This window comes from Antennarius striatus, chromosome 4, assembly GCF_040054535.1.
Source record: "Antennarius striatus isolate MH-2024 chromosome 4, ASM4005453v1, whole genome shotgun sequence".
Lineage (NCBI taxonomy): Eukaryota > Metazoa > Chordata > Actinopteri > Lophiiformes > Antennariidae > Antennarius > Antennarius striatus.
The window spans coordinates 21,224,733-21,252,500 of NC_090779.1; the positions used below are offsets into that span (position 1 = coordinate 21,224,733).

General features: G+C 40.5%; 2 protein-coding genes across 6 annotated transcripts in view; one reads left to right on the plus strand and one right to left on the minus strand.

The window, feature by feature from the left end:
• The first annotated feature begins 1,057 nt into the window (after positions 1 to 1,057).
• Positions 1,058 to 9,802, plus strand: prr33 (proline rich 33). Its single transcript, XM_068313499.1, has 3 exons — positions 1,058 to 1,237; positions 1,609 to 1,656; positions 4,626 to 9,802. Exon 3 carries the CDS (start codon positions 4,641 to 4,643, stop codon positions 7,839 to 7,841), a length of 3,201 nt encoding a protein of 1,066 aa, XP_068169600.1. The 5' UTR covers positions 1,058 to 1,237; positions 1,609 to 1,656; positions 4,626 to 4,640; the 3' UTR covers positions 7,842 to 9,802.
• The window catches only part of lsp1a (lymphocyte specific protein 1 a), a 31,840-nt gene continuing 7,583 nt past the window's right edge, over positions 3,512 to 27,768 (minus strand). For 2 of the 5 annotated variants that reach the window (XM_068313500.1, XM_068313504.1), the window contains 12 exons: positions 21,481 to 21,627; positions 18,100 to 18,478; positions 17,633 to 17,766; positions 17,150 to 17,384; positions 16,505 to 16,633; positions 14,700 to 14,743; positions 12,980 to 13,061; positions 11,463 to 11,600; positions 10,937 to 11,032; positions 10,372 to 10,458; positions 10,104 to 10,212; positions 3,512 to 4,218 (listed from right to left, as the gene is read on the minus strand). In XM_068313500.1, the coding sequence (XP_068169601.1) occupies positions 4,199 to 4,218; positions 10,104 to 10,212; positions 10,372 to 10,458; positions 10,937 to 11,032; positions 11,463 to 11,600; positions 12,980 to 13,061; positions 14,700 to 14,743; positions 16,505 to 16,633; positions 17,150 to 17,384; positions 17,633 to 17,766; positions 18,100 to 18,478; positions 21,481 to 21,627 (1,600 nt within the window). In that variant the 3' untranslated portion in view covers positions 3,512 to 4,198. The remainder of the gene's footprint in view (positions 4,219 to 10,103; positions 10,213 to 10,371; positions 10,459 to 10,936; positions 11,033 to 11,462; positions 11,601 to 12,979; positions 13,062 to 14,699; positions 14,744 to 16,504; positions 16,634 to 17,149; positions 17,385 to 17,632; positions 17,767 to 18,099; positions 18,479 to 21,480; positions 21,628 to 27,768) is intronic. The other 3 variants (XM_068313502.1, XM_068313501.1, XM_068313503.1) reach the window with 3 other exon arrangements.

The window sequence follows — 27,768 nt, forward strand, 5'->3', positions numbered from 1 at the left end:
TAGGACACCCTGGAACGACAAAGACAGAGCCATGAAAACATACAAAACATACTATTCTCATTAAAGACAATCCTGTCATCACAAAGCATTAAAAACGGCCATGAAATACTAAAGTACTGTCTCATGACAGATCCATTTGATCTCTTTGATCAACTGGAACTCAGTCAAGGTTCTTTGCAAGCTCTCTCAAATCACACAAGAACCATTTAGAATCCAGACATACATGTGACTCATCATCTAACATATCATGACCTCTCAAAAATCCTAAAAATGAATGGAATCTGGTGACACATGTTTTGAAACACTCTGTTGGACTGTTGTGACATCTCAAAGACACTCTCGGAACCTGGTTAAAATCCTCTGGAATGCTGCACCTACTGTTGGACCCCCCCCCCTTCTTCAAGAACCCTTGTCATCTTGCAAAGGCTTTACAATGCATGAGAAAGATTCTTGGACCCAGTTCTTGTAGGGATGTTTCAAGTTTGAAATTGGTTTCATGAGCACCCCTGAGGCCCACTCAAAGACCCGCAAGAACTCTTGGAGCTCGCTTAATTGACACCCCAAGGTTAAGAATACTCTAATCAAAAACTGAAAGCCTAGCTCTTGCACATACGCTGGACGTTACATCACCGAGACGGAGAATCTTACTACACAGAGCATCACTATGAGATTCACTATGTTGGCTAAAACCAAAGAACTTAACCAGCTGCAGCACCTTTGACCTTCAAGAACCAATAACAATATTCAGAACCAATGGAAATATAATGGAAACTCACTGAGAGACCCCTACCCACCAGGAGGAATGTTAAACATCATGTAGGGGTGCATGAATCCCTCAAACTGCTCTCATCACGTCTTGTATTATTTCCATGTCAAACTAAACTTCATATTGTTTTTCATGCACACTGCAGCCCCCTGCCGGTTCCCTGATGCGTCCTTCACAGATACCTTGGTGCACTTTGGACACCACATTTAGAGCCTTGAGGTGCTGAAACCATAAGTCCCGTGGACTGTCCGTACAGTTTCTCACCTCGCTCTGCTGTCACGACCACGCCGCTGTCACTCTGAGCAGCACACAGTGCTCAGGATTTATTTTTGGACTGCCATGGCGTCTGTTCCTTCCATTTGTAGGAAGGGGGGTCTAGTTGGGCTCAACATGAACCTGCAGCTCTGACACTCCGGGCTGGGACAAGCAGGCAGCAGCCAGCCGGCCACCCCCCGAGCAGCAGTCGCACAGGTAAACACACCATAATCGCACCTTTTATTCTCCAGATAGAGAGCGGGGAAGTTGGTAGCAGTATCAGGGGGGGCAGCTGCTGTCGATTGCAGAGCCCCCCCTGCCTTCAGCAGCCAGAGATCAGATGTGTTTGGAGAGCTCATGGTGCTTTTTCTCCTCCTCAATGCATCATTAAAGAACCAGCGGGGTGGAAGCAAATGTTAGCACTGATTCTAATCCCTGTATCTTTGAATCACCTTCTGTATTCTCTCCATCTGGGCTACAATGAAAAACCATTGATTCATCTTCCTGTTGTGTAAATCTAGGCAAAAAAAGCTCAATTGGATAATCTATATTAAACCTGAATAAATGCTTTCTCCTGTCTTGTCAAGGGGAACCTGCTTGCAGTGCTTTGAACATCAGCATCAAGTTTTTACCTGGTATGTTCCTTCTTTTTCATCTAAACTTGCTGTTTTTTGTGTTTGTATGTGAAGCCTCATAACTGAACTGGAAGTAAATGACTTTTTGGGGTGGTTTCACTTACTGAAGGAGGCAATTGTGGATGAGCTTGGTTTTTATTACACATCTATTATTACACTTTCCACTTTTGAACTTGCATCGTGAAGGCGCTCCAAATACCGAGCCTGCCAGAGCCTTAAAAGGAGGAGTGGGCTCTCATGTGTCAGAGCAGGGAGGGATGAAGGCTGGGTGGGGGTTGGGGGTTGAGGGTAAAAGACATGCAGCTCTGGCCTACATTTCACTGAGGTGACACACATCATAAAGTGACAATGTGAGAAAGAAACTAGTAATAAGACAATAAGAACAGCCGAACAGGATGTACCCAAAACGTACCCAACCTCTCATCCATACTCTTGTGTTTCATCAGTTCTTATTTTTCTCTGCAACGAAATAATTTGTCTGACTCTGGTCAGCATCAGCAGCTCATGACCTCAAGAGGTCAGATGCTCTGAGTTCACTTTCTGTTGATGTGTTCATGTTGGAGGAGGGAATTCTTCCACAGTCCAGTAACAAGCAGTGCAGGTGACTACAAATTACCTGACGGTGAAATAATCATAATAATGTGTTTGTCTGAGTTGTCCCTGTGATGACTGGTATCCAGGCTATGCTGATGGATGCTGCACCTCTATTCAGATTTTCATCTCCTATAATTTATGATTTCTTTCACCTGAGCCATAAAAAACCAGAAGCAGGTGATTGGCCAGCTTTCTCTTTGCCTTCAAACTAAAATTAGGCGTAGGCCAAGAAGAAGCTTCTAGGATCAGCTGCGAGGCTGTAACATCATCCAGGAGAGTTCATCTCAATTCTCCTTTTAGTTTGCCATCGGTTTGCAGGGCTCATCTCTAGATTTATAAAAAGCACTCACGCAAACATGATGGGCAGAAAACCTTGAATCGTCTCTAAAGATTTCATGTATCAATTTAAATATTTACATTTAAAATATTTAAATATTTTCTATATATATTTTTGTTTGATGCATGATAACCAAGTTTTGTTTTTTTTATGCTGCTCTGAATTATGTATAAGAAAAATTAGTTTTACGTAGTCTCCATAATTATAGAAGTGTTTACATCCCATTTGATTTATACTGATAAACCCATTTTACAAAAGTTGCCAGGAGTGGAGTTACTGTACTTCATTCTGAGTTTGGTGCAGTAACTCATTCTGTAAAACAGCAGGCATAAAAAATGACTTCAGCAAAAGATTATTTTAATGAAGTTACTGAAGGTGGTAACACAAGGAGGAACTAATGGCCTCCTTGTGTTAAGTAACTCCATCCAACAAAGAATGAGGCCAGTGAGAACAATCCAACAGAGAAACTAAACTAAAACCAAACTAGACGGACAAACTAGAACAGATAGGTGAAAAGTAATTGGGGCAAAAAAGGCAGGGGGGAAAACAAAGACAGGAAATGACAAGTGAGACATCACACAAGAGGACAAACATTACAAAATAAAGAGGGATCCCTCCAAACTGAACCCAAATGCCAAATTTTTAATCCATTATGGAGTTGAAATGTCATTTCAAAAAATGAAATGAAATTTGTTAATTCTTGTGGAAAGTCTAAAGACTTTTTGGTCAAAACGGTCCAATCAATAATCATCCACGGGGGATAACGAAACCACTGTAGATTTCATTGAAATGTAGTTATTTTAGGTGTCTCAATTTGATGGATGAGCAACGCCATGACAAAGTGTATGCAGCAAAATGAATGTCTTTTCAAATAGGAGAGTTCAATAATTCAACAAAGAATTAAAACAAAAATGGAGGCACTGGAAAAGTAGAAAATTATTTTTAATTTATTTAAAAAGGGGTTATTACAACATACAATCAGAAATCTCAGTAAATGAATATTAAACATGAAAAATATCTGCATTGGTACAGAGACAAAAATGATGAAAACATTCAAAGGAAAAAAAAACTATTTGATTTGTTTAGATCATCTGAAATGTAACAGACAACATATTCTCCTACTTTTGGCGGCAGAATATGAGCAGATCTCATCCTATCAGTGTTAATATTATTATCTGAGCATGTTTGCTGAGCTCAGCTGTTTCACACTCTTCTTTATCCAGCGTGCAGAACAGATGAGGTCACATAGTGTGATCCATTCATTTCAAATAATGTTAACTTTATCGGTTCTAAAAACCTTTAAAGATCTCTACACACCTTCAAGCAGGGATCAAGCAGACAATCAGAAAGATTCACCAAATTGCTGTCGAGAAGAAGACTACGGTAACATTTAAAGCTCACAGTCAGGTATATACATAATCATTGAGACGCTGAACAAAGAAAAAAGATATTACACAAAAATGTTTGACTTGACCTGTTGAGATTTCAGTTGAGTCAGAAAATTGATTTATTTGATTGTGATGAAATGTTGGGTTTGTATCTGCCTCCATGTGTTTGAAGCCTGCAGGTGATTTTGTGACGTCCAGATGGAAACCACCTGAGATGCTGTTCTCAGTAATCTTGATACAAATCTATGAAAGACACAAAGTGAGGATCTGAATACACATATATGATAAAGTGCTTCAAGTTGAAATGGAGTATTGATGTATTTCCTGCTCTAACAGGATATGACGTTTAAACATTTAATGGATGTTTCTCCATTACAGACTAGTTGGATATAAATTCAACGTTTAACGTGCTAATAGAAGAGCAATGGTCAAGCCACTGAAAGGCTGTATGTACATTCAATTTCAACAGAGATGCAGCAACATTTTAGAACCCTGGAATTCACAAAGATAAAGCCAAGAAACCAAAACACTTTAATGAAAACAAGCCTGGAGTTTTAACCTTAATCATTTGGAGAACTGGAATACTTTGACCTAGACGCCCTGTGAATCTACTTTTTCATAACCTTTCATTTTGATTTCTTTCTCCACAGGGTGCTAAAGCGCTCATGGCTGTCGCTTACAGTGCTCTCATCCAGACGGGCCTGCTTTCCCAGCAGTACCCCCCACCTCTGCTGCCCAAGCCTGGAAAAGACAATGTTAAACTTCGGAAACTGCTCAAGAGAACTGCCAAGAAAAAGGCTACCGCTCAGGCATCACAGTCCACCACGCATTTCCGCTCAAGCCTTTCCCCTGTGAATGAAGCCAGCCCTGACCTCGAGCATAGTGACCACTCCACACCCCCCAAGACACCGGAAACACCATTTGGCTTCAGTGGTGTCCATCCGGCTCCACGGTTTGCTGTCAGGCCGCTGTATCACCATGTGGCATCCCCTTATCCACAGCGTGCAGCTTATAATAGAGAAGTGAGGTTGTCCCCTCAGATGGTAGCGATGCCACCGCAGCAGGTTAGCACATTTTTTACATATTCTGCAATGACTCACCATTTTGGAGTCTCACCAGTTCAGGAGACAGTCGCTGATCTGGTGGTACCTACAATATCTCTGCCAGCGTCTTCTCCTACTGACACTACAGCACCAGCTTCTGAAGTGACTAAACCAGCATTCAGCACAATTCCAGAAAGCCATCCTTTTCTTGGACCCGCTGCAGCTGAGGCGACCCTACAGCCAAAACACACAAGTCTGACTATGGGAGGGCAAACTTTTACTCGGCCTCTCACTGTGTTGATGCCGCTGGTCAAATCTAAAAGTCCACGTCCGACATTCAAAGCAAATGAACATTCACGATCGCCAAGACCAATGTTTGACGTACCTCAAATTAGGATGTACACTGCGAGCACATCGTACTATGAGACATCCAGGACCCCACCAGTGTATGACTCTGCTGGATTAACTGCTATTGGCAGTACAGTTAGTCAAAGTAAAGCACCAATAGAGATACAAGATTTGGCTCAACTTTCTTTATTGGACATAGACACTCAGAGAGAAACAGCTGCAGAAACTAAAAGAGCTACACCAATCCTGGAGATGCATACAATCAAAACTCCAAAGGCTGAAATGAAGACAGTAACACCAACATCTGAAATTAATAGAAGCACTCCAACATCTGAAACCAAAAGGGCCACCCCAACATCTGAAGTCAGAAGAGCCACCCCAACATCTGAAGTCAAAAGAGCCACCCCAACATCTGAAGTCACAAGACCCACCCCAACATCTGAAGTCAAAAGAGCCACCCCAACATCTGAAGTCAAAAGAGCCACCCCAACATCTGAAGTCAAAAGACCCACCCCAACATCCGAAGTCAAAAGAGCCACCCCAACATCCGAAGTCAAAAGAGCCACACCAACATCTGAAGTCAAAAGAGCCACCCCAACATCTGAAGTCAAAAAGGCCATATCAACAGCTGAAATCAGAGTTAAAACACCAACATATGAGTTGCAAATCTCAAGGACTTCAACAGCACGGGGTAAAACCCCACCATACCATATAACTCGAGCTGTAACACCTGTATTTGAAATCTCAAAACCCAATCCTCTTTTATTCTCAGTGTCACCAATCACAGTAGAGCCAGAAAAGTCAAGACCATCCCAAACAGTTTCTATTATTGGCATTTCTGAGCCTAAACCCACTGAAACAAGACTTCATGCAGTAGCTGAACCACACCACATCACAAAGTCAAAATCAGAATCGGATCTGACAAAAGGAAATATTGAGACTACTGTATTCCCCTCTCAAACGCTCCCTAAAGAACATACAACTGAGCCAGCAGCATCAGAAGTGACTTCATATGGCCAACAAAGGCCCAAAACTCCAACATATGAGGCATCCCGACTTCTGACATCATCACCTGGCTATAAAAGACCAAGGACACCTACATATGGGACATCCTCATCTGGTGTGTCACCTGTAGCCTTTCAGAGACCTAAAGCTCCGACCCAAGTGGCTAAAAAGTCTGGCTACAGAGGATTGACACCAGCAGAATATGCTGCTCATGGTGGGATCAAAACTCACACTCCAGCATTTGGTATATCGAGTTCTGTGATGCAAGCTGGGGAAGATGTTGAAGCTCCAACAGATGAGTCAGAAGAATGTAAAATACCCAACCAAGAACCCTCAATGAAAGAGTTATCAACAGCTGAGTTGTCTAAAGTCAAAGAAACCCCAAGTGATGCCTCTGTTCCTACAATTACTGTTTCACAAACATCTGATAGCTCAGGAGCAACAGTAACACAAGAGATTAGTATTGTATCCAGTCAGGTTGTAGCAAAACAAAAAGCTGTGACTCAAGAAACACCAAAATTTCCAACAGTAGTGGAGAAACCAACAGTGGAAGCACAAGTTCAAGAAGCTGTCAAGCCAGCCACAATAATCCAGGATGTCAAACATTGTCCGCCAAAAACAGAGGAACAGGATCCACTGAAAGCTGTAAGAAAACTTTTAGGCAAAGATAAAGCCCAGACTGCCTGGCAAAAACCAGGAATTGAAGTAAAAGCTGTAGTCATAGATGAACCAGCAAAAGCAGAACCTGTAGCTGCCACCAAGACCGAAAACAAACTCTCAAAGCCAAGCACCGCGGCGCCAGCTCTGTCGACTGCTGAGTCAACAATAACCAAAGATACAGAAAAAGGCAGGAAATCAGAACCAGTTCAGGCTACATCTGAGAAAAAGGAAGGCAATGAAACCCTACCAACAGCTGAGCCCCCTCTTAAAGTTATACAGAAGCCTAAAGGGCTGAAAGCTAAAATGAGTGGTTGGTCTCGACTCAAGAAGCATATGGTGGTGGAGCAAGACGAGCCCACGTTTCCAGAGACAGGCTCTCAGAAGGAGGTCTCTGAACCGGACCAGAGTGGGGTTAAAAAGGCAGATGAGAAAGCAGATGACAAGAGTGACAACGAGGATGATAAACAAACCAAAGGCCAACCCAAGGCAACAAAGATGTGGGATGCCGTCCTCTTCCAAATGTTTTCTACAAAAGAGAACATCATGCACCAGATTGAGTTAAACAAAAGCCAGGAGGAGAAGGAGAAGACAGGGACGACGGAAGAGCCAAAAGATATACCTTCATTTGCGTACCGGCTGCCTGTCCTGCTCTTTAGTCCAAAGTTTGATGCCAAAAAGCTTAAAGAGGCAGCGTCGAGGCCAGTGACGAAAATTTCAACAGTTTTTGAAATGGGTCTGATTGGGCGGAAGGGTAAAGATGAGGAACCAAAAGACTTTAATAGAACGGCGAGGGGGTTCACTTCTACTTAATCTTCTAAAGAATCAAGTGGCAAGATGAAAATGTAAAGGAAAAGGTTATGGTAAATGTTTAATGTACAGGTACAAAAACCTTAGCCACAGAATTAATGTACAGGTCTGGAATTTTAGTCTGTGTTTAATTTGTTCAGTTTGTGTCATAGCCCGAACTTTATACTTGACAAATGTATCGTGTTGCATTTTTGTGACTGGTTGTCTGGATGTTAAAATGTTTGTGGTTGTGGATTAGCTGCAAAGAGAGAGCTACATTTGTCTTAAAGTCAATCAGACGTCACATCACATTAAAGCGCTCATGTTCTAAGTAACTTCAGAGTTTCTCATTTGTGCTTCTCACTGAATGTAAAATACATACGATGTACGTATACAATAATCGATATGATAATCAATACAGTTAGGAGTTAGGGATTTAAAAAAATTATCATCTGTGAAGCTTTGATAATCTTGTATTGTGCTGAAAAGTTATAAAGCAAAGTTTGAGTGAATAATTGCAGGATCTTTAATGACAGTATCTGTTTCTCTTTAACCTGTTAAATTCAAAATGGTGCTACTTGCCTCAGGGTGAATCCTTGATGAGATAAGGGTTGTACGATGATGTTTCAGGCTATTGATGGTTGTGTTTGGTGATTGATGGATTGATTCTTAAAGTCATATTGAAACAACTTTATCATATTCAGTGACAGATCACCACTCAGTTAAATGCAAAGACATTATTTGATTGGATACGAGCAGCAAGAAAGAGGGAGACTGGAGATTGGACAACAATGCATTATTTGTTTTATTGTAAATATTAATAAATAACTACACAAAAACAAATAATTACAGTCTAAGCGTTTTCTACGCGATTAAAGCCTCAAAATGTTCTTATTTAGATCCCCACCTGCTCCGTTGTTATTCATTCTGAGGAAATAATGAAGAGATGAAATATTTTATCACAATATTATTATCATCTTTAATTATTCTGATGAGTTTCAGCTTCAGCCAAGGTGTTGTGTCAGAATTCACTCCCTCATGCACCATGGAGTCAGTGGTTTAACAGCAGTGAACATTACATTGAGATGTCAGTTCTAACATTTAAATAATTAATGTTATTTTGGGTGCATAACCAAGAATCACCTTTAATACATCACTTTGCACTGTGGAACTGTAGCCATAAAGGACTGGACACTGTTAGAACTACATGGTAGATAGAATTCACATTTAGAACCCAGACTGTAAATGTGAACTATTATTACAAGTGTTATATTTCTACAATTTGAACATATTTTAAGTATTTGCTGCTAGTTTTTTTTTTATTGTGACTTGAGGATGACCTCTGAGTAAAGGTTAATGTAATGTTAGAAAAGAAAAATGAAGCAATGACGCAGGTCGGTGGGGTCAAAGGTCAAGAGATTCATTTTAGATCATGCAGAAGGGCTAATCTAACCTGAATTCATTTTATTTTTGAATGTTTGTTTTCTATTGTTCTTCCTAATGATATCTAATGCCTGTGCTTGGTGTTAATAGTTAATAGTTAGGCAGTTTTAAAAATAAAACCCTCATTGGAAATACAAATTAACAACCATTTTATTTAATTTATTTTACCTATGTGCAATAATCAGTTAATAATAATCTAATAATAATCATAATAATAATATTTCAGTATGATGGAACCTGAAAAGACTACTGACATTATGTCAAAAAAATCAATTCTCCCTAAAATAATAGAAAATGAATTTCTAATTTTGACTGAAAGTGACAACACAAATAATTCAGTGTTCGTTCAGTCAAGACATAGTTTTCTATTTTTTTAAAAGGAATCCAAGCCCTTTTTAATAGTTGTGTAATTACTGTGATTTATCATTCTGGTCTTTTATGCAAAGCTAACCTCTTTGAACTGTACTGTTTTCTTTTCTTTCTTATGTGATGCTGCCATCCTGCACAGGATGTGTAGTAAATAAAGTTTGATTTGATTCAAATTGTTTGTTTGCATTTGTTGTCAGGCTTCGATGAAGAAAATGATGTCATTCACCGACTAAGTCGCAGACTGACATCTGAGGCTCATAGAAAATCAGATGTGGGTCGTAAAATAATGTGACCTCATCATTAAGTGATTTGCAACTTTACCTCCTAGCATCACTTTGTTTCCTGTTCACTGAACTTCACAGGAGAAATTACAGTGTTAATATTCGGTTCAGACATCAAAACGTAGTTTTCACACTAGGAAACATTCACATTCACACTCGTTTTCCCCTCCAGGGCCTACGTTACTATTCTTACCAGACTTTCCATTCGTGAAATCCCCTCCAACCTCATCATCCACAGTCATCTTCTCGTATTTGCCGTGACCAGTGACGACAAATTTATACTTTTTAACAGCTGCTGAGGCCTGAAGAGAGATGAGAGATGAGAATTATGGTAAAATTGTTTAAAAGTATTTTGTTATTCATAATTTAATCCTACACAATAATGTTTCAGAACAAAGACAATAACATTTTTTAAAGATGGAATTAACAGATTTAAAAGAACCAAATCCACACACGTTCACCTTGGGTCTCTGCGACGGCCGCCGGGATGAGTCTCCAATCCCTTCCCACATGTTCTTTTTCTGCATCACATCTCCAGGCATGAAATCCTGACAAGATAATCAATCACTATAAACACTAGTGTATATTTTATCTGAAGATTTGCCAGAATTTTACAGAAATATTTCTTATTTGCTCTTTTTTTTAAAAAAATCTGACCTAAAGTAAGTATTGATTTATATTTTTTGGTGATTACTTAATATTCTTAAGAATATCTAAATAGTCTTTTGGGTGCAGCTGTTTCGTCATATTTTTATTTATTTATTCTATAATGTGCTTACAGTGTTAAAAGCAGACATGCTATGGCACAATTAATGATAAATATGAAACACAGACATATTTGGATGAGAAAGTGTTTCAATTTTCTCTATATTTTTGCCTGATAAGACCAGCATAAATCTCAAAATGTTCAAACTTCTGCTGACGGGTTTCTGAATGAACGAGTCCACAGAGATAGAATTCATGGAGAGGAGGTGAACAACACATGTGATCCGGTTTTTAAGTGTTCTTGTCGTGTTGGCGACTCACCGTCAGTCTGCCGGGCGACTGTCTGCTGCTGTCGGATGGACCCTTCACCCACTGGGTGATCAGGTCTGCCACGCCCACCTTCAGCGCTTCAGTGTCCTGATGCACAAAAAAATATTTTGTTGATCGTGTGAAGACGAAAAAGATTTTATGGCCAGACCTGTCTTATCATTTGTGCTAACAGAGGAGCTGGACATCTCTAACATTTTCCCACTTAAAATCATAAAATTTAAGTTTCAACTTAATATAAAACAGAAAATTTCAAATATTCAAAAATGTAATAAGTTTGAATTTTGAAATACTTCTGAATTATCTAAAAATGATGAGTAAAAGCATATTTCAATATTCGTAGCATGACTACTTTCATTCATTCATTTTCATTCATTGTGAAAGGGTAGGGCCCTGGAGCCTATCCCAGCGGACTGGGGGCATAAGGTAGGGTACACTCCGGGCACGACGCCAGTGCACCGCGATGCCTACTTTCATTCAGGTTTATTGTTGTCAGAGCAGAAATTTACCGGGTCCTTACCTTACAGGTTGCTGCTTTGGTGGGTGTCTGACTCCAGGCCTCCCCAGCCTCAAACAGGTTTTTCTTGGAGGCAACAACTTCAGGTGAGCCGGGCAGGTCGGTCAGTGATGCCTTCACTGTGCGAGTTTCCTGGGAATTCTGAAAGTTACCATATATAGACTTTTTTGTACCAAGAAAAGTATGTTCTGAAAAATGAATGAAACAACAATGACTACCACAAGCGTGAAGTTTAAAAATAAAAAAATAACAGTCTGAACACTTAAGACTCTTTAATGATTAATATTTGCTTTAAAGGACAGTAATACGAATAACGTGTACTTTGATTTTATTAGCACTTAAAGATAGATCTAATTTAAATAATTCTCTTGTACTGGTTGTTCAAACTGAAATTAATCCAGAATTAAATCATTCTGTTGATTAACATTGATTTTATGTTTTTTTTAACTTTCGTTAAAATAAAGATGTAATATTAATATAATTTATTTATAATTAAATAGAGGGCAGCAAGTAATTTCAAATGTGTCAGCCTTTGGATTCTGCTGGATATGAAGAAAAAGTGTCACTGTGGAGTTATTCTGTATAAAAAGAGCCTGTTAGCACTGGTTTATGGTGAGAAATCTGTTCATTTTCTCACACCTGCTTTACGATCATTTAGTAAATGTTGTGTCAAACCCGTATTTTTAAAGCTCTCCATAAATAAGGTTGTCTTGAGTCGACCCTGGGTCATTTACCAAGCTGCTTGTTGGCGTGCAAATGGAGGACAGAGCGATAAAAGAGGTCTGAAGGACGGGTATTCCCATCATATATCTGTTCAACACAAGTAAATAAAGACACAGAGCTGAGGTGTCATCATCCAGATGACGTGCTGACCTCAGCACAAAAAGGGTCAAGGAGTTTCCTGCTCTGCAACAGGCTTTAAACAATTACAGTCCAAAGGCTGATCTGCTGATCTAGGGTGGAAGGAAACACTGACTACTTCTTTAAAACCAATTTGCTTTAGAGGCACGGGAAAGGAATATATCTCCTCATAAAAAAAACCCTTCCCTTTGGCCAAACACTTTTAGTACCAGTGAAGCAGACAGAAAAGATAATTCTGTGTTTCCCAAACACGACTGCCACGCAGAACGAGGCTGTGTACAGTGTACAGGTTAGAAGTGCATGACTGCATAGTGTAACCAGGTGAGAGCATAGGTGTGAACCTGTCCTGAATGAGTCAGAGTCTTTATGTCAGAGGAGCTATGGAATCTGTGGAGTAAATATCAGAGCCTAGGTCTGACTTAACTTCTACTTCAAAACTGAATTTTGGACTAAAATTATTAGAAGTAAACATATTATTTTATTTTCTTTCACAAATTTAGTAAATTTATAAACACGTATTTCACTAAACATATGAAGAACTTTGAAAATACGACAGACTTTAAATATTTCTTTCCAATATGATTTTAAAAATATAAGCCTAAACCGAAAACGCGTGTGTGACGTTGTGTGTACATGTGTGTGACGTTGTGTGTACTGACCTCCACTGCATGAACATACTGCTCCACCTTGTCATCAATCTTAGGCAGCAGGGCGACGGGCAGTGTCTTCTTGAAGCTGTTACTGATTTAAGCGAAACAACAAACACATATTTGTGTTTATATGAGATTCATCATCTGAGTGGTTTGTTTCAACATGTTTCAGGGCGCCGCCACACAGCGACGCCCGCTTATACAAAGGGAATACGATGATGTCATGACTGACAGACGGAAGCTGCACCTGACATGACTACTGGAAGGTGTGACTCAGTCGGATTTTGTACTTTTATCGTTAGTAATACATTTCGAGACGTTGAACAGGCCTGTAAAGAATTCATCGTGTTGAAATATTGATTAGACATTAGTTATCATACTGGTGATGGTTCTTGAAAATGTTTAAGAAATGTGACTCAGTCTTAAGTCTCTTTATAGGAATTGTCTGCTACTGACGTTCTGTCTCTGAATACTGTTCTTGGTACGGTTATTTCTAAATAAGAACATCCACAGAGAGGCATAGCCTCTCAGAGGTGATCATTTCCTGATGCAGACGGCTCAGAGCCGCTTTACCCTCCAACCAGCAAAGAAAACACAGCAGCCAGCACCTGGATAGAGTTAAGTAGGGTCATAAATCACAGCTGAGGGGGGGGTGATGCACTGAAAGAGGCCAAAAAGTCACCTTTGAACTTGAAGTGTGAACTGTACAGTGCAGTAAGGAGTCTGTGACAATTTATAATTTACAACTGCTCTCTGCTTCTTATCTGTTTTAAACTTACTATATTTGAATTTTGTGGTGTCATTCAGATTAAACAACAAGTCTCATCAGGAGCGCTGACCTCAAACCTGTCCTAAGAACATCCAAATCCTTTCAGGATTATTAAATCTCAGATTTTCTTGGTTGTATATATTATTTTCCGGATCAGTTGTACTGAATCGTTGTCATGGGTACAAATTCAAAATTCAACACAGCTGAAAGTTAAAAGTCTTTTTTAACTTGAACAAAAACCTGATTTAACTAAAAGTTTTCATTTTATTACATCACATCGTAAACATTCCCCATGTATTTTTCTGTAAACAAGTATCACTTTACATTTCATTTATTCTTTTATGTTTTAAATATTAATTACATCCCGCTTCAAAGTGGTGATGTATTGTAATTGTCAGTGTTTATGTGTTCATCCGTCCGTCCATTCGTCCGTCTGTCCGTCCACCAAATATCTTCGCAACCGTTGCAGATAGAAAAATGAAACGAAAAAAACACATTACTCGGGCAGCAAAGGGGATGAAAATGAGATGACCTCGACCCTGACAAAGGTATATTAAGGTCAAATTTCAACTTTTTTACTCTCAGGATCCGGATAAGATAGAAAGATGAGGGAGAAAGCCAGTGTGAGGAACACCGTAGATTAAAGCTAGTACTTTCTGAAAGTAGGTCAGGGTAAGTCGCGGGATGTTGCAGTCTCTGCCTTGTTACATTTTAATTACAATCCCAAGTTTATTAGTACTTCTATATTTCACTTATTCTGTATTATGTGTTCTATTTTAATCATATTTTAATTTCATACAGTCTCACTGTATTAGAAAACGTTATTAGAGTGTTGACCTTTGAAATTTTCCAACATCCTGCACGTACCTTGCAGAACACAATGATGGATTAATACGTTCTTTAAAGAGAAGAGTAATCACCATCGGTGATCCTGCTTTAAATTCTACTGAAGATATTCACCTTTTCTTCACCGAGCGATTCAGCGACTCTGTTCTCTCTGTGATCTGAAAAACAAGAAGACGTCTGAGGTCAGTGTTTCACAGAAACGCAGGAAGGTTTCCATGTCGCTGCCTCATTTCAGGAGTGTGTAAATTACAGCTCAGCTCTTCTCAGACCGCCGCCACTCGTCCAAGACAAACACAGCCGAGATGGTTGGTCTTCATCAAACTATTCAGTCATCGCAGCAGCCTCGGTCAGAGGAGACTGAAGGCATGAGCGTAATGAGAAACAGCAGATGTGACTAATCTGCTTTGTATATTTTCTCACACAGATGTCTGCTTTATTTGCTTGTTGTCAGCTGCTTGAAATAAAACATAGCATTTTGTTTTTCCTTTACTCCTTTTTTCCCACCAACAGCTCTTATGTCTCTATCTGAATGTCTTAAACAGTTGGACCCACTGGTGAAGGGTCACTAAATACATTTACACATGTCTGATGTTCATACTTTATTTAAATACATCCACTTCAATTTATGTGTGAAATATCCGACGCGCTGCCATACTCTACATGTGGATGTATCTGTGAGATTTTAAATAAAAGACATGATCTGATGATCTTATAAAACATAATCTACTATTTTATAGAAAAATACAGTGATAAAATGATGTTGAGTGAATATAGCATCAACAAAATCGATTTAATACTGAACCGATTAACTGCAGTGGGATGAAAATGCTTCAGTGACATCATATTAGGAACCATGTGATCATATTTGGAGGCTCAGTTGTCAATGGTACAAATTCACTTGTAGTACTCCTGTTCAATAAATAAAGTGCAAACGTGTAGATCTCACATGCAGTGGCATGCTCATAAATAAAATATACCTGATATAACATCCAAATACGGAAACCTAAAAGTCCCAAAAACTGTTTTAATCTCCTCAAGATTTCGTCAGTCAGAGAGGGTCCACAAATGATTAATAATTTAATGTGTGGGCACAAGACAGAAAAATATGTTTTTCAAACTTTAGAAGTTTTTAGGAGCTGGGACGCAGCTGTAACCCAGGAAAGTCAGGAGGGAGGTCACTGATCACAAATCAAACTCACATCAAGAATACTTCAGGTACCAGTGAGCTTCCTGTAAACACGACATGCTTCTCTGGTGCGGCCGGAACACACTGGCCCGTTCAGAAACACACACTAACACACACACATGCAACTTACAAGTTGAGTCTGAGTCCAGCTGTGAAGGTAAGACACGGTTATTTGTTTGAGTTGGTAAGTAAAGTGTAAAGTCACATCGCATCAAGTAATCTATGAGTTAATGGATGACAAAGACGAAGGACAGCTAACCTAAAAAACAATGGAGCCCATTTGTTCTCTGCGTGATCCGAAAGTCGGTCGCAGCCGCCGACAAGTCTGGACTGATTTAATGTGTTGTTCATAAAAACATCAAAGTGTTTGAAATCTTTCCTCGGTTCTTCACTGCAGTTACTGCATAAAGCTTTGAAACAACTTGTTGACTTAATTTAATACCAGCTGGTTAGGAATTAAATCACTGGAGATTCCAGTCATTCAGAACTGAGAACAAGAACTCTGAGAACTGTGACTGCAGTTGTAGTTTTTTTTTTTTACTTGCTACAACATCGCTGCTCTGTCAAGATCTGGAATAATCACACACCCAGAAACCTTTGCATGCTTGATGAATAAAAAAAATGGAAATTTTGTTAGCATGTTATAACACAACTACAAAATCATAGCTTGGAGCATAACTTAGATGTGGAAGCTTTGACGTCCCCAGATGAGTTCACAGTGGACGGTATTTACCTTGTATGTAGGAGTTTTGGGACTGAACATTTCATCTCCGTCCATGCTGGACATACTCAGGTTCTTCATCCTCTCAGCTGCCTCCATCCTCCTTCTCTCGATGTCCTTCTTCATCTGTCTCTTCTCCTCCTCGGATCCAGATCACAAACACAAATGAACTCCATATTTTAACACAAACTGCATCAGTCAGATCACAAATTCTTTGTAAATATGAGTCATGTCATCGTGTATGTCAGCCAAGAGGACTCTACTCTTTCTTCTCCAACTTAAAATGCGATCAAAACTTTGCGCTCGTCTGTGTCTGTTGTAAATATCACTGCTCTTACTTTCGTTTAATTCGATTTCAACAATTTTGAACCAATCCCATGTATACACTCCCAGAATGTTGTTACCAGCGTGACTGCAGATGTTGTTTCTGGGTCGTTTTTAAAAGGACCATGTAAGTATGGGCTAAAAAAGAAAACATATATACTGTAGGCAGGTATCAAGCCTGTAGTGTAAAGAAAGGAAAAGCCTGCTCATTTTAGAACCAAAACAATGAGCTCAAAGAGGCTAAAACTGATGGAGTGCAGTGTTAAAGGTCACTAAAGACAACTCAAGCTCTACTGCTGATGGTTTCCTCAAGACTTCACGAGACATGCTTACCTCCTCTTTGGCTAAGCGTAGCTGCTCCTCTTCCTCCCTCCGACACTCCTCTTCTTCTCTGACTCGACGTCTCTCCTCCCTCCTCCTCTTCAGCTCCTCCACCTCCTGCTCAGCCTCTGCCTGCCGTTGTCTCATCTGCTCCAGCTCCTGACTCTCCTTCTGCTGGAGGCCGTGTCGAATCTTCTCCAGATGATGCTCCTTTTCCAGGATGGCCTCTGCCTCCTCCATGGCTCTGCTGCACCCCCCCCCCCCACCAGGACAGATTTAAATATTAAGATAATTAAATGTTCAGACAGGGAGACACAGGTTCTGCGAAAAACGTAATAGGTACATATCATCTAATCTTCACTCCATCCACTCATGGAGCAGCTTCCACTGTTGACCTCTGACTTTCATCAGTGACATGAACGAAACAATACTGAAATAAACGATAATCTAACAATGCATTGGCTGATAGAGGCTAAATATTTGTATTCACTCCACCTTTTTGTCTTGTTGTGCAAGTATGATGTCACTTCTTCATTGGCTGTGTGTCCGTTGGCGTTCTGGTGTTTTGGCTCTTGCTTGAGGAAAACCTTGGATGTGTAAGAGATTTTCACTTCTTGTCTTTTCTCCACCTGAATGGGAGAGGTTCAAAGCAACACAAGAGCTTGTCATACACAATGTGTAGTTTTTAACCATCTGTCAGAGACCTTCAGGGGTTTAGGATAGGACTGTGGCTTTATTTGTTGTTTTCCTGAATGGTTTAAGTCTGGTTTGAGTATCTGAATAGTAACCTGAGGGGTATATTGGACCTTTCCTAACCGGAGACTTGACTTGGACTTACCCTGATGATCCTGAGACCTAAATTGAGACTTGCTCGGAATGATAACCAAGTTGGATTGGTCTCGATTAATGTTCTGAAGGAAACCTGACTTGACTCACATTGGTCTAAAAATCATTAATCATACCTCTGTAATCGGCCTCTTTGTCATCAACTCCTCTCTCTTTCTCTTGTCCTCCTCATCCTCCTTTTCATTCTGCCTCTTCACCCTCTCAGCTCGAATCGCCTCATCCTCACGTTCACTCCTCCTCTCCATCTCCACTGTGCTTCCATCCACTTCCTCACACTCTTGTCTTTGGAGTCGGCTGGAGACTGCGATTGAGGCCGGAACGGCGTTTACTGCTTTGTTTGTTGTTGCCTCTTCTTCATCCTCATCCTCCTCACCTCCCTGGTTCAGCTCCTGCATGCGTTGCTGCCTCCGTCTTTCTCTGCGCTGAGTCCAGTCGCTGAAGCCTTCGTCTTCGTCTAGAGACGGACAACCGCTTGGCTTCAGGTCACCGTCATACCTGAGGACGAAATGATGTGCATGACCGGACTTGATTTTGAAGGATGCACTTGGAGTTGGGGACAGATACAAAAATGGTCCCCAGAAAAGTCAGATAATCCTTTAAGGACTCATCTTTGACCGTTTTAGTTTTAAACATAAGATTTCTCTTGGTTGAGATTCAACTTGAAAAACTCAGGTGTCATTGGTCCTGAGCTACTTCCTTTTAGAAGCTGAGGTTCACACTCTGCCAGCATGTTTGAGCTAGTTTGCAGAAACTGGGCTCAGTATCTGTCTGTCAAAAGGCATTAAGTGATTTTAGCAAAAAGCCTGCCAGTGTTCCAGTAAACAGAGGCTCAGACAAGGAGGCGTTCAGGGGAAGGACAATGGTGGTGCTGTTTAAAACAATACTGAAAACATTAAAGTATTCCTGAATCACGACTGTTATCAAGAAATTCTCAGGATATTTTAAAAGGAGAACAGTCCTCAAAAGTTTCACATTAAGTACTAAAGAAACGCCAGTGGTCAGATTGCTATTTCCACTTTTAAAGCTCCATCCTGCTGAAATGTGTCATCATAATCTCACGTTCAACAAAGTAGAGTAATAAATATGTCCGCTGATAAGCTTCTGTAATCACAGACCCATTAGCAAGAGAGTGGAGCTGACAAATGAATGACTGACCTGTGCCACAGTAGAAAATCCAGGCAGTAAAAGCAAGAAAAACTGTCAATGACAGATGACATATATGGGAATATTTAGTAGATTTTCATGTTTGTTTGCTCATAATATGTTGGTCTCGTCACATTTGGGTTTTTATTTTATTACTTCAGAAATTTCAAGTGACAGGATGAGAGGTCCAATCCTCAGGCTGGAAAAAATAAAAAAACATGCGCAACTTTTTGTCAAATAAAACTTTAGAAACTATGAAATGTTTCAATTCAAACAAAACGAAACCGAACGGACAAATTCTGTAGGTGAAAAAAGAAAAAAAAAGATCTAAAAAAACACACAGAAGTAACTGTATGGAAGAGATTTAATCAGGTTTTGGTCTTTAAAATTATTTGGTTAGGAAGTACTTTGTAAAAGTACTTCCTAACCAAATAGTGGTTAAAATAAACGCTTGATTGAGTTAAGTGCACCTTCATCACTACGGTTACAAGGTTTGGGTTTAATGGAACATTTGGCCTCATCACAGCTGGATGAGTCACTGCTGATCTTCATCCATTAACACTAAAGGTCTGCAGCTCTCTCTGCTTCCTTCTGGGCATCACTACAACACACCAGCATCAAACTCATTGTTATCTCCTCCCCACGACGTCTCCAGCTGTTCCCTCCGCTGAACAAACGCAATCAAAGTGTGTTTTGTGTTCCCAGGAGCTGGCAGAAAGGAATTCACTCAACATTCCCCAGATGATTAAGACACTTGGGGGGGCCGGCGAAGCCCCCCCGTTGCCTGATGGGAGCCTCTCTCTCTCTCTGATCTCTCAACAACAAATCGGCCTTAACAAGCAGACATGTTTCTGTATGTCGGCCGCTCCGGTCGTAAAGTCCACACCTGGAGCGATACCTGACTCGAATGAGTGACACCTCCTCCGCTATTCATGTCGTCCTTTAATAGCAGGAGTCTCTGTTTTGTTTTTTGTTTGTTGAATTAAAATCTGAGCCCCTTGACGATTGAATGACCCTCAGATTTACAGTCATCCATCACTGGACTGTTAGATTCTAGCCTACATGGAGCAAATAAAAAACTCTGCCAGCACCTGACCTTTGACCTCCTCAGAAGCAAGTAACCAGGAAGCGAGTGGAGCCAAAGGGGATTTACAGAACAACATCACTGTGCCTTCACAGAAAATATTTGAACTACATCCCTGGTTGGAGCTTCCTCACTGCAGCCAGAAACCAGCTGAGCTCGAGACGTGACGGACGAGAAGGTGTCGGAGGCCAAAGCTGTGGTTATGGAGCTGAAATTAAAAGTCGGCTGAAATGCCACGAGTTTCGACACGGCGTTGGTTTTCCCCGGAGACTCTTTGTAGTAAACATTCTTCAGAGGTTGTGTAATGAGAGGGCAGCTGTGTGTGTTGATCTTCACATCAACAAAAATGAGGGAAGAGGTTGTTTGCAGCTTCTCTCAATGGAAGCATTGGTTTTATGTAACCAGACAATCCATGAAAACCAGCGAGCGCATATGACAAGCAGTAAGGTTGGCGTTCACGGCCGGGAAACGTGGAGACAAACTATAAACTCACAACAATCACCAGAAAAAAATAACACAGCTAGTGGTTTGAACAGGAAGCGGATGGACAGGGGGGAAGTGAATGAATAATGTTCAGCACTTAATAACTTCCTGGGTTCCCATGATTAAATGGACAAGGAATTTAACAACTGTCTGATGTCATTTTTATTTTTTTTATGGTGAGACAAGGCAAGAATGTCTGACTTTAAACAGGGCCTAAAAAGTTCCACTGAAATCTTGAAATCTCAACATTTGCTGACGTCAGTGTCAGGATCCAACAGATTATTTATTTTAAATACTCAGTCAGTTTATTCCGTCACATCATCAATTGTGGTTCTATCATGAGTCAGGTTCTATCATTAACCCGTGATAGAACCCCTGCTGTTGGACAAAAGACGTTTGAACTGTTGCTTATGGAAACAAAGCAGGTGTTTCGTGTAAATTGGAAAATGACTTATGAGAAGGGAAATAAACAAACAGTCTTGGAAGATGTTTACAGCCCTAAACTGGGCTTGTTTATTATTATTATTATTATTATTATTATTATTATTATTATTATTATTATTATTATTATTATTATTATTATTATTATTATTATTATTATTATTATTGTTATTATTATTATTATTATTATCGTTATTATTATTATTATTATTATTATTATTATCGTTATTATCGTTATTATAATGATTATTATTATTATCTTTATTTTATTATTATTATCATTGTTATTATTGTTATTATTGTTATTATTTTGAGCGTAGTTCTAGCCCTAGTTTTTCGTACGTACACATTCTCCTCTGCCGCCGTCTCGTTCTCCAGTGAACTCTCTCCCGTCACTGCGTTGCCGTCCGTCCAGCGCGAAGCCTCCCGAGCTCGTCGACGGCGTTCCCTCTCCACCTCCTCGGCGTCCTCAATGCTCCTCTGAGCCGTCAGCCTGCAGGAGGAGGGGGGGGCATGATTAGTAAAAGAAAAGTAAATTCCAACTGTATTTGTATTTGGTAATAGAATACTGACAAAGCAAATTTATGTCACATTTTAGGTTGTACTTTTTTATGATGAATTGCTGTATTTAATAATATCAGTAGAAATATCACTGTTTTTGTAAACATCTGATTTTAATTATTAAAGTATTGATAAATATGGATGTACTTCTGTTTCACCACTGACTTAATATAACATATACTCCATCCATCCAGTTACTGAATAAATCCCAACATCTGTGTTGCCAGGGTAACACACTGGAAAGTCCTCACAGTCTTTATTATCTGTCCTGATTGATCGATATCAGGCGGAGCACCTGTGGCGTGAACATTTAGTCTGGTGCAGACATGTGAGATCTGATCACAAGTGCTCACTGGAGACACCAGATGTGAACCGCTTGTGAACGGATGGCCCGGTACGGATGTCAGCACCAGGTATCAACACGCTCTGGGATTCCGCCAGACAAACATCTGCTGGGCCTCGGATGAGAAAAACAGTGACTGTTTATGTGCATGATAAACACACATGCTCTTCACCTCGTGTCCGCATGACATCACAGCATCTATTACAAACACTGTTAATCTTTGTTTATACTGACACTTGCACATGCATGAAGACTCAGTGACGCCCTGCAGGCCGGTTCCGGGAGCTCGACAGCCGGGACCAGAGACGGAGGAAGTGCTCAGAGCTTAGTGGAAAAATCACAGAATAGAAATTCTCTGTTTCTCGTACAGGTGTGTGACATAAGAAGGCTAGTCTAGATTTTAAAATAACGTGTATGTTATCGACTGGTGCTGCTGGTGCCTTCAACTCCATCAGGAAGAGATGCTGTGAATATTCAGAGGTTTGTCTTGTTTCTGAAACTCACAAGAAGTTTGAGGATCGATAATTGATCACTGAGGATCACAAATAACTTTTCTCCTCACACTTTCTTTTATTCAGGTTATAGTCAGTTATATGCAACAGCACCCACCCCCCCATTCTGATTCCTGTTTCCTGTGATACATAAGATGAGTCGGTGATCCTGCAGTAATGGAATTGGAATCATCAGACTGACTGACTGAGCTCCACCTCATTTCTTATATAATCAGAGACAAATTTACTCTTTTTTGCTCAATCTTCAAACGTAATAAATCGTAATACAACAAGTTGTGATCCTGAGGTCTGGGTTGAGTCAGTGAACTCTGGACTGAGCAGCAGCCTCGTTTCCCCCTCCTCTTTCCTGTCATTCGGCGAGGGACCAGCAGAGAGGAAACAAATGTGGGGGCAGAGGTGGAGAGGCCGCCGAGCAGCTGGATGGAGGTCGAAATGTCCCACAGAGCAGGTTGAGGGTGAAACGATGAAATCCAGGACAAACAATTTTTGTTTTTAGAGTTGCTGAAACAGCAGAAACTAAAGGCAGCGATCTCTGACTTTCGAAATTAAAGTATCACAGAACCTATTCTTGAACTAGTTTTAAAAATAAGCCGGTTGCCCCAACTGGTAATTAGACATCATTTAAATGTAGTTCAACTGTTGCCGAAAAATAATTATGAAGTCAGTTTGTTCCCCATCATTAACTCAGGTTTTACAGCATAAAACATTTAGTCTGATCAGAAAAAAAGTACCTAAATTTTGTACAAACGTCAGATATCTGTAGTGGAAAGTAAATTGTAATATCACCCTTTGAAATCTAGTAATTTAATACAAATATAAAGTATAACATGGAAATACACCTTATATACATACATCTGAAGTGAATTGTGGGATGAAGTCAAACAAACCGTTAAAATGTTTTCTGTATGCCACCTTGTATAAACTATGACAGCCCACTAATGTAGAATGATTTGGTGTATTAAAGCTCGCTCCAGCTTTTTCCTGTGTTGTCATCAGTGTGTGTCATAAATAATTCAACCCAGGTAAACTCCCCCACCCCGCTACATTTCCTTTCTGTCATCAGCGCTGAGGGATTCAGTAATACTTGGACTAAACCGGACTAAATGATTAATCCTCCATCTGAGTCATTTTAAAGTAGCAGGATTACCGGCGGCTTTTGGCTCCAATGCTCCTCATCCTTTGTTTTATCAAAAACTAAACTTTCTCCTTTCACTCCTATCATTTAATCATCCCAGTTAAAATCCAGAGTGGGTCTGGATCGGGCTACGGTGCCCCCGTCCTCCAAACGGTTACAACATGTGCAGGACACTTCCACTTCCAGCAAATAGGGTTTCACTTTTGTTGTTGTTTCCTGGTAAACAGACTCCAGAGGCAAGACTGAGCACGTTGCCTCCGTGGACGTTGTCAAAGATGAAGGCTGACTAAGTGTTCCGGAGTCCTGGAGGTTACCGTGAATTGGGTTGACTCACCTCGTCGAGGTGTCAACACGAGACGAAAGCGCAAACGTCTCTCTCGCTTTTGACTTTTCATGCTACTTTAGGAAGAAACACAAGGATGAAACTGATCCATGTTGTAATATTAAAGAAACAACTATGAATGCCTGATATACAAGCTCCATCATCTGCAAACACATCTTGTAAACTTCCCATTGTTCGTCTAAATCTGCCTGCACTTATCCAGATTTCTGCCTCATTGTCCACCTCCGTTTTCGAGAGAAAGAGAATGAAAGAGGGCTTCACGGTCAGGAGGACAAGAGCGCAGAATGATGAAGGCCTCCGCGTCTCTTTTGAAAGCACGCATGCCGTCATCGGCGGGTTGACTCGGGTGAATGACACCATAATAACAGGGTTTCCTTTGGGCTTGAATGTCTGCCAGGCTCCACAGGACAGAAGAGGACACTGGGAAGACTTGTGCGATGAAGTCACTGCTGTGTTGAAACAAGTCAGGGTGGTGGTGGTGTTGGGGATTGGAGGGCAGAACAATAAGAAGGCGTCGATTCCCAGAAGAAGAAAAAAATCACCAGACGAGTTTAAAGGAAGGAATCGGGTACTTCGACCTGCCGGGAACAGACCTGTAGACTCAGCGTTGTGTCATGATGCATGACTGCAGGTGAAAAAAGTTGTTCCGGATTCCACATACAACAGAGCGACTGGTTCCCCCACACCAGCAGGAGACGGTAGTTTAATGTTCCTTGTTCGGACGAAAAACCATCGTTGTGACATAACAGTTTCTTCTGCTATTGTCACAACACTCATGCTAGACTTGGATTGTTTCATCAGGGATTCAGTTTCTCTGTTCCAGATGGACACGTTGTAAAATGTCTAGCATTTGGAATGTTGGATGAATAATGACAGGAGCTCTCTGTGTTTCCCATTGATGTGTTTCATTTGCTTGCATTCTTCACTTCCATTCTACGTATTTGTTCCGCCGAACGACCAATCAGAAACCTCCTTCTGACTTATAGGACATTGAAGATGGCCGATTCGTTCCAACAGTACTCCACACCACCTGGGTCACAGATGCTCACAGACAATGGCTGGTGGCTGAACAATCAGTTACAGTTCTCCACCGATCTGCTAACGTATGGCGTAGAGATGGCCTACAAGTGTGCCTCTAATGGAATAGCTGTTGGTTCTCAGAGATATATTTGGTAAGTTTCCATGAAAAATTCCCCAAGGATGTTAAATCCCTATAATTTTACAGTTCTAGGACTTTTCCTTTTCAAATTCAAAAAAACTTTATTTGTCCCCCAGGGGCAATTGAAGGCATATAAGGCAGTATTGGTGGCACACAAAAAGGACATACGGAGTGTTAAGAGCAAAAAAAACCACACGCAACGCACAGAAAATCAACACTTACACTAAAATATACAATAAACATGTACAATGTACATGTACAAAATGTACAATGTAAACAGGTATGTGCAATGAGCTAATAAATTCATTAAAAAATTAATTTAAAAAATTGTAAAACTAAAAACTATATTTGGGGGACTTTGGGGTCACCAGGTGGTCAAGAACTTCAACGTCTACTGTATAGGGGTTTGTACATCATGAATATTGATTCTCTCTTTAATGAGACTTTAGCGCCACCACATCGACTTCTTTGGTCAACAATGCACAATCCTCAATGCTCTGATAATCCACATCCAGTTCTGAGCTCATTAAAACAAAACCAGGACATCGGCTGTGCTTGGATCAGATTAATAAACAGACTATATAATGTCTGTACATCTGTTCACCGTGTGAATCTACAAGAATATAAGGTTTTACATTCTGATTCAAGTGTTGGACCAAATCTGCTCTGTTGTCTCAGATATTCGTAAAACTGACCCAAATCAACCTCAGACAGATTAACATAACCCTGACCCACAGGACCAAATCCATGGGATTTATTAACAGACAAACAATCAACCAAGACACCAAACTAAGGCTACCAACAGAACACTAAACTGACAGAACAACGGCTCCTTCTGCTGATGGGGGGTGGGGCGGGGGGGAGATTTTGAACCTTTTGTTGGACCAGGTGCATCTCTGCATCTCTTCAGCTGCTGACAGATGCCACAGGGAGCTCATGCAGCTGTAATGCTCTACGTTGTTTCATTGGAGATATTTACATGAGTGTATTCTGGGGCAATGATGGATAAGAGAAATGAAGTTACAAATGTCACAAATCAGCAAACCCTAATACTTATTTACAGTATGTAAATGCATTTTGTAATCCTTTTATATGATATATTGCATGCCAATACCGCTCCACTGTCTTCCAAATTTATATATTTGCTTACTTATGTATTTAAAGATTGACAAAAATAACCAAACATGAATCCAAGTCAAAGGAAAGATGTTTAACAGACACATCAGAGACTTCCAGCTGCTTCCAGACAGGAGTTTCAGCTGCTTTGTGTTATCGCCCTGCAGTCCAGAGACACAACCTGAGGTCTGCTCTTATAGATATGACTCCTGGAAACAGGAACGTCAGTTCTGTTTACTCTAGCGCCGTCCCCTGAGTCCAGACAACCTGCAGAGGGAGGGAGAATTCAGTGCCCCCATCACTCATCAACTCCACCCTCCTCAACCTCCCGAAGCATTCCTCTCTTATCTCCCGTTATCATAAACATTGAGGATACCCATCCCTATGAGGGGGTATTCAGGGGTCAGAGGTCGCAGCAGTTAGTTTGTTTTGAAGCAGGTAAGCCTTCTGGATGACATCACATAGCTGAGGGGTGGGGGATGGCGGCGGCGGGGGGGGATATGTCCCAGATAGAGCTGATTAAAAACAGGCCTGCTGCTGCCTGCCTGCCTGGACCCACTGTGATGAACGACACACAATCTGATAACAACAAGCTCTGGGCTCAAGTTAGCGATTCTCTCTGGTGACGCCGAGTTCAGTTTGTTTGTGTGAAAGCAAATATCCGTGACTCTGTGAGTGCAAGTATGTGTTCAGTTTCAGAATGCCCCAGATATCAATACTGTGCCATTGATTAGGCAAAAAAAAAAAAAAAAAGAAGAAGTGCTAACACACTGTTTGATACCAATAGATCTCAGTGAGGCAGGCAGTGAGGTAACATGACAATCCATAAAAGATACAAGGATGTCAAAAATCAAACATCCCTTAACTGGGATTTGAAATTTTTCACATTACGCAAAAAAAACACAATTAAATGTCTGAAAAAGCAGCGGATGGTGTGAGATTCAAACCTCTACCAACACAAGCACGTTTTAAGATTAGGTCAAGAGTTCTCCAATAGCTTCTAGATTCATCTTGTGATGACAGATATAAATTTAAATAAGTGACTTTAAATCAGAATGATTAACCATATAAGCATTTCTGAATCCCGAAAAAGTGACATCGGGAACTTTCTAATGGCAATCAAGGAAAAAAGTGCAATTATAGTTTGAGGCAAAAAAAACCACAATAAAAAGCTTGGATAAACTTCAACCCCCTCTCAGCTCAACGCCTAAAAATGCAGAATGAATCATGCTGTCTGATAGGGATGATGAATGAAAACCAGTTTGACTTAGATGGCCTCGTAATGTTGCTTTATGAGGCTGTTTTTGGAGCGACGTCAACCAGACTCGCACCATCTGCTGAGAGGACTGACTCACGGCGAGATGCCCCCCCCCACCCCCACCCCAGCTGTTATCTGCTTCATACAGTACATAGAAACAACTGGACGCCTGTTCTCGCTGTGACTCACTGTGGATTGAACACTGAG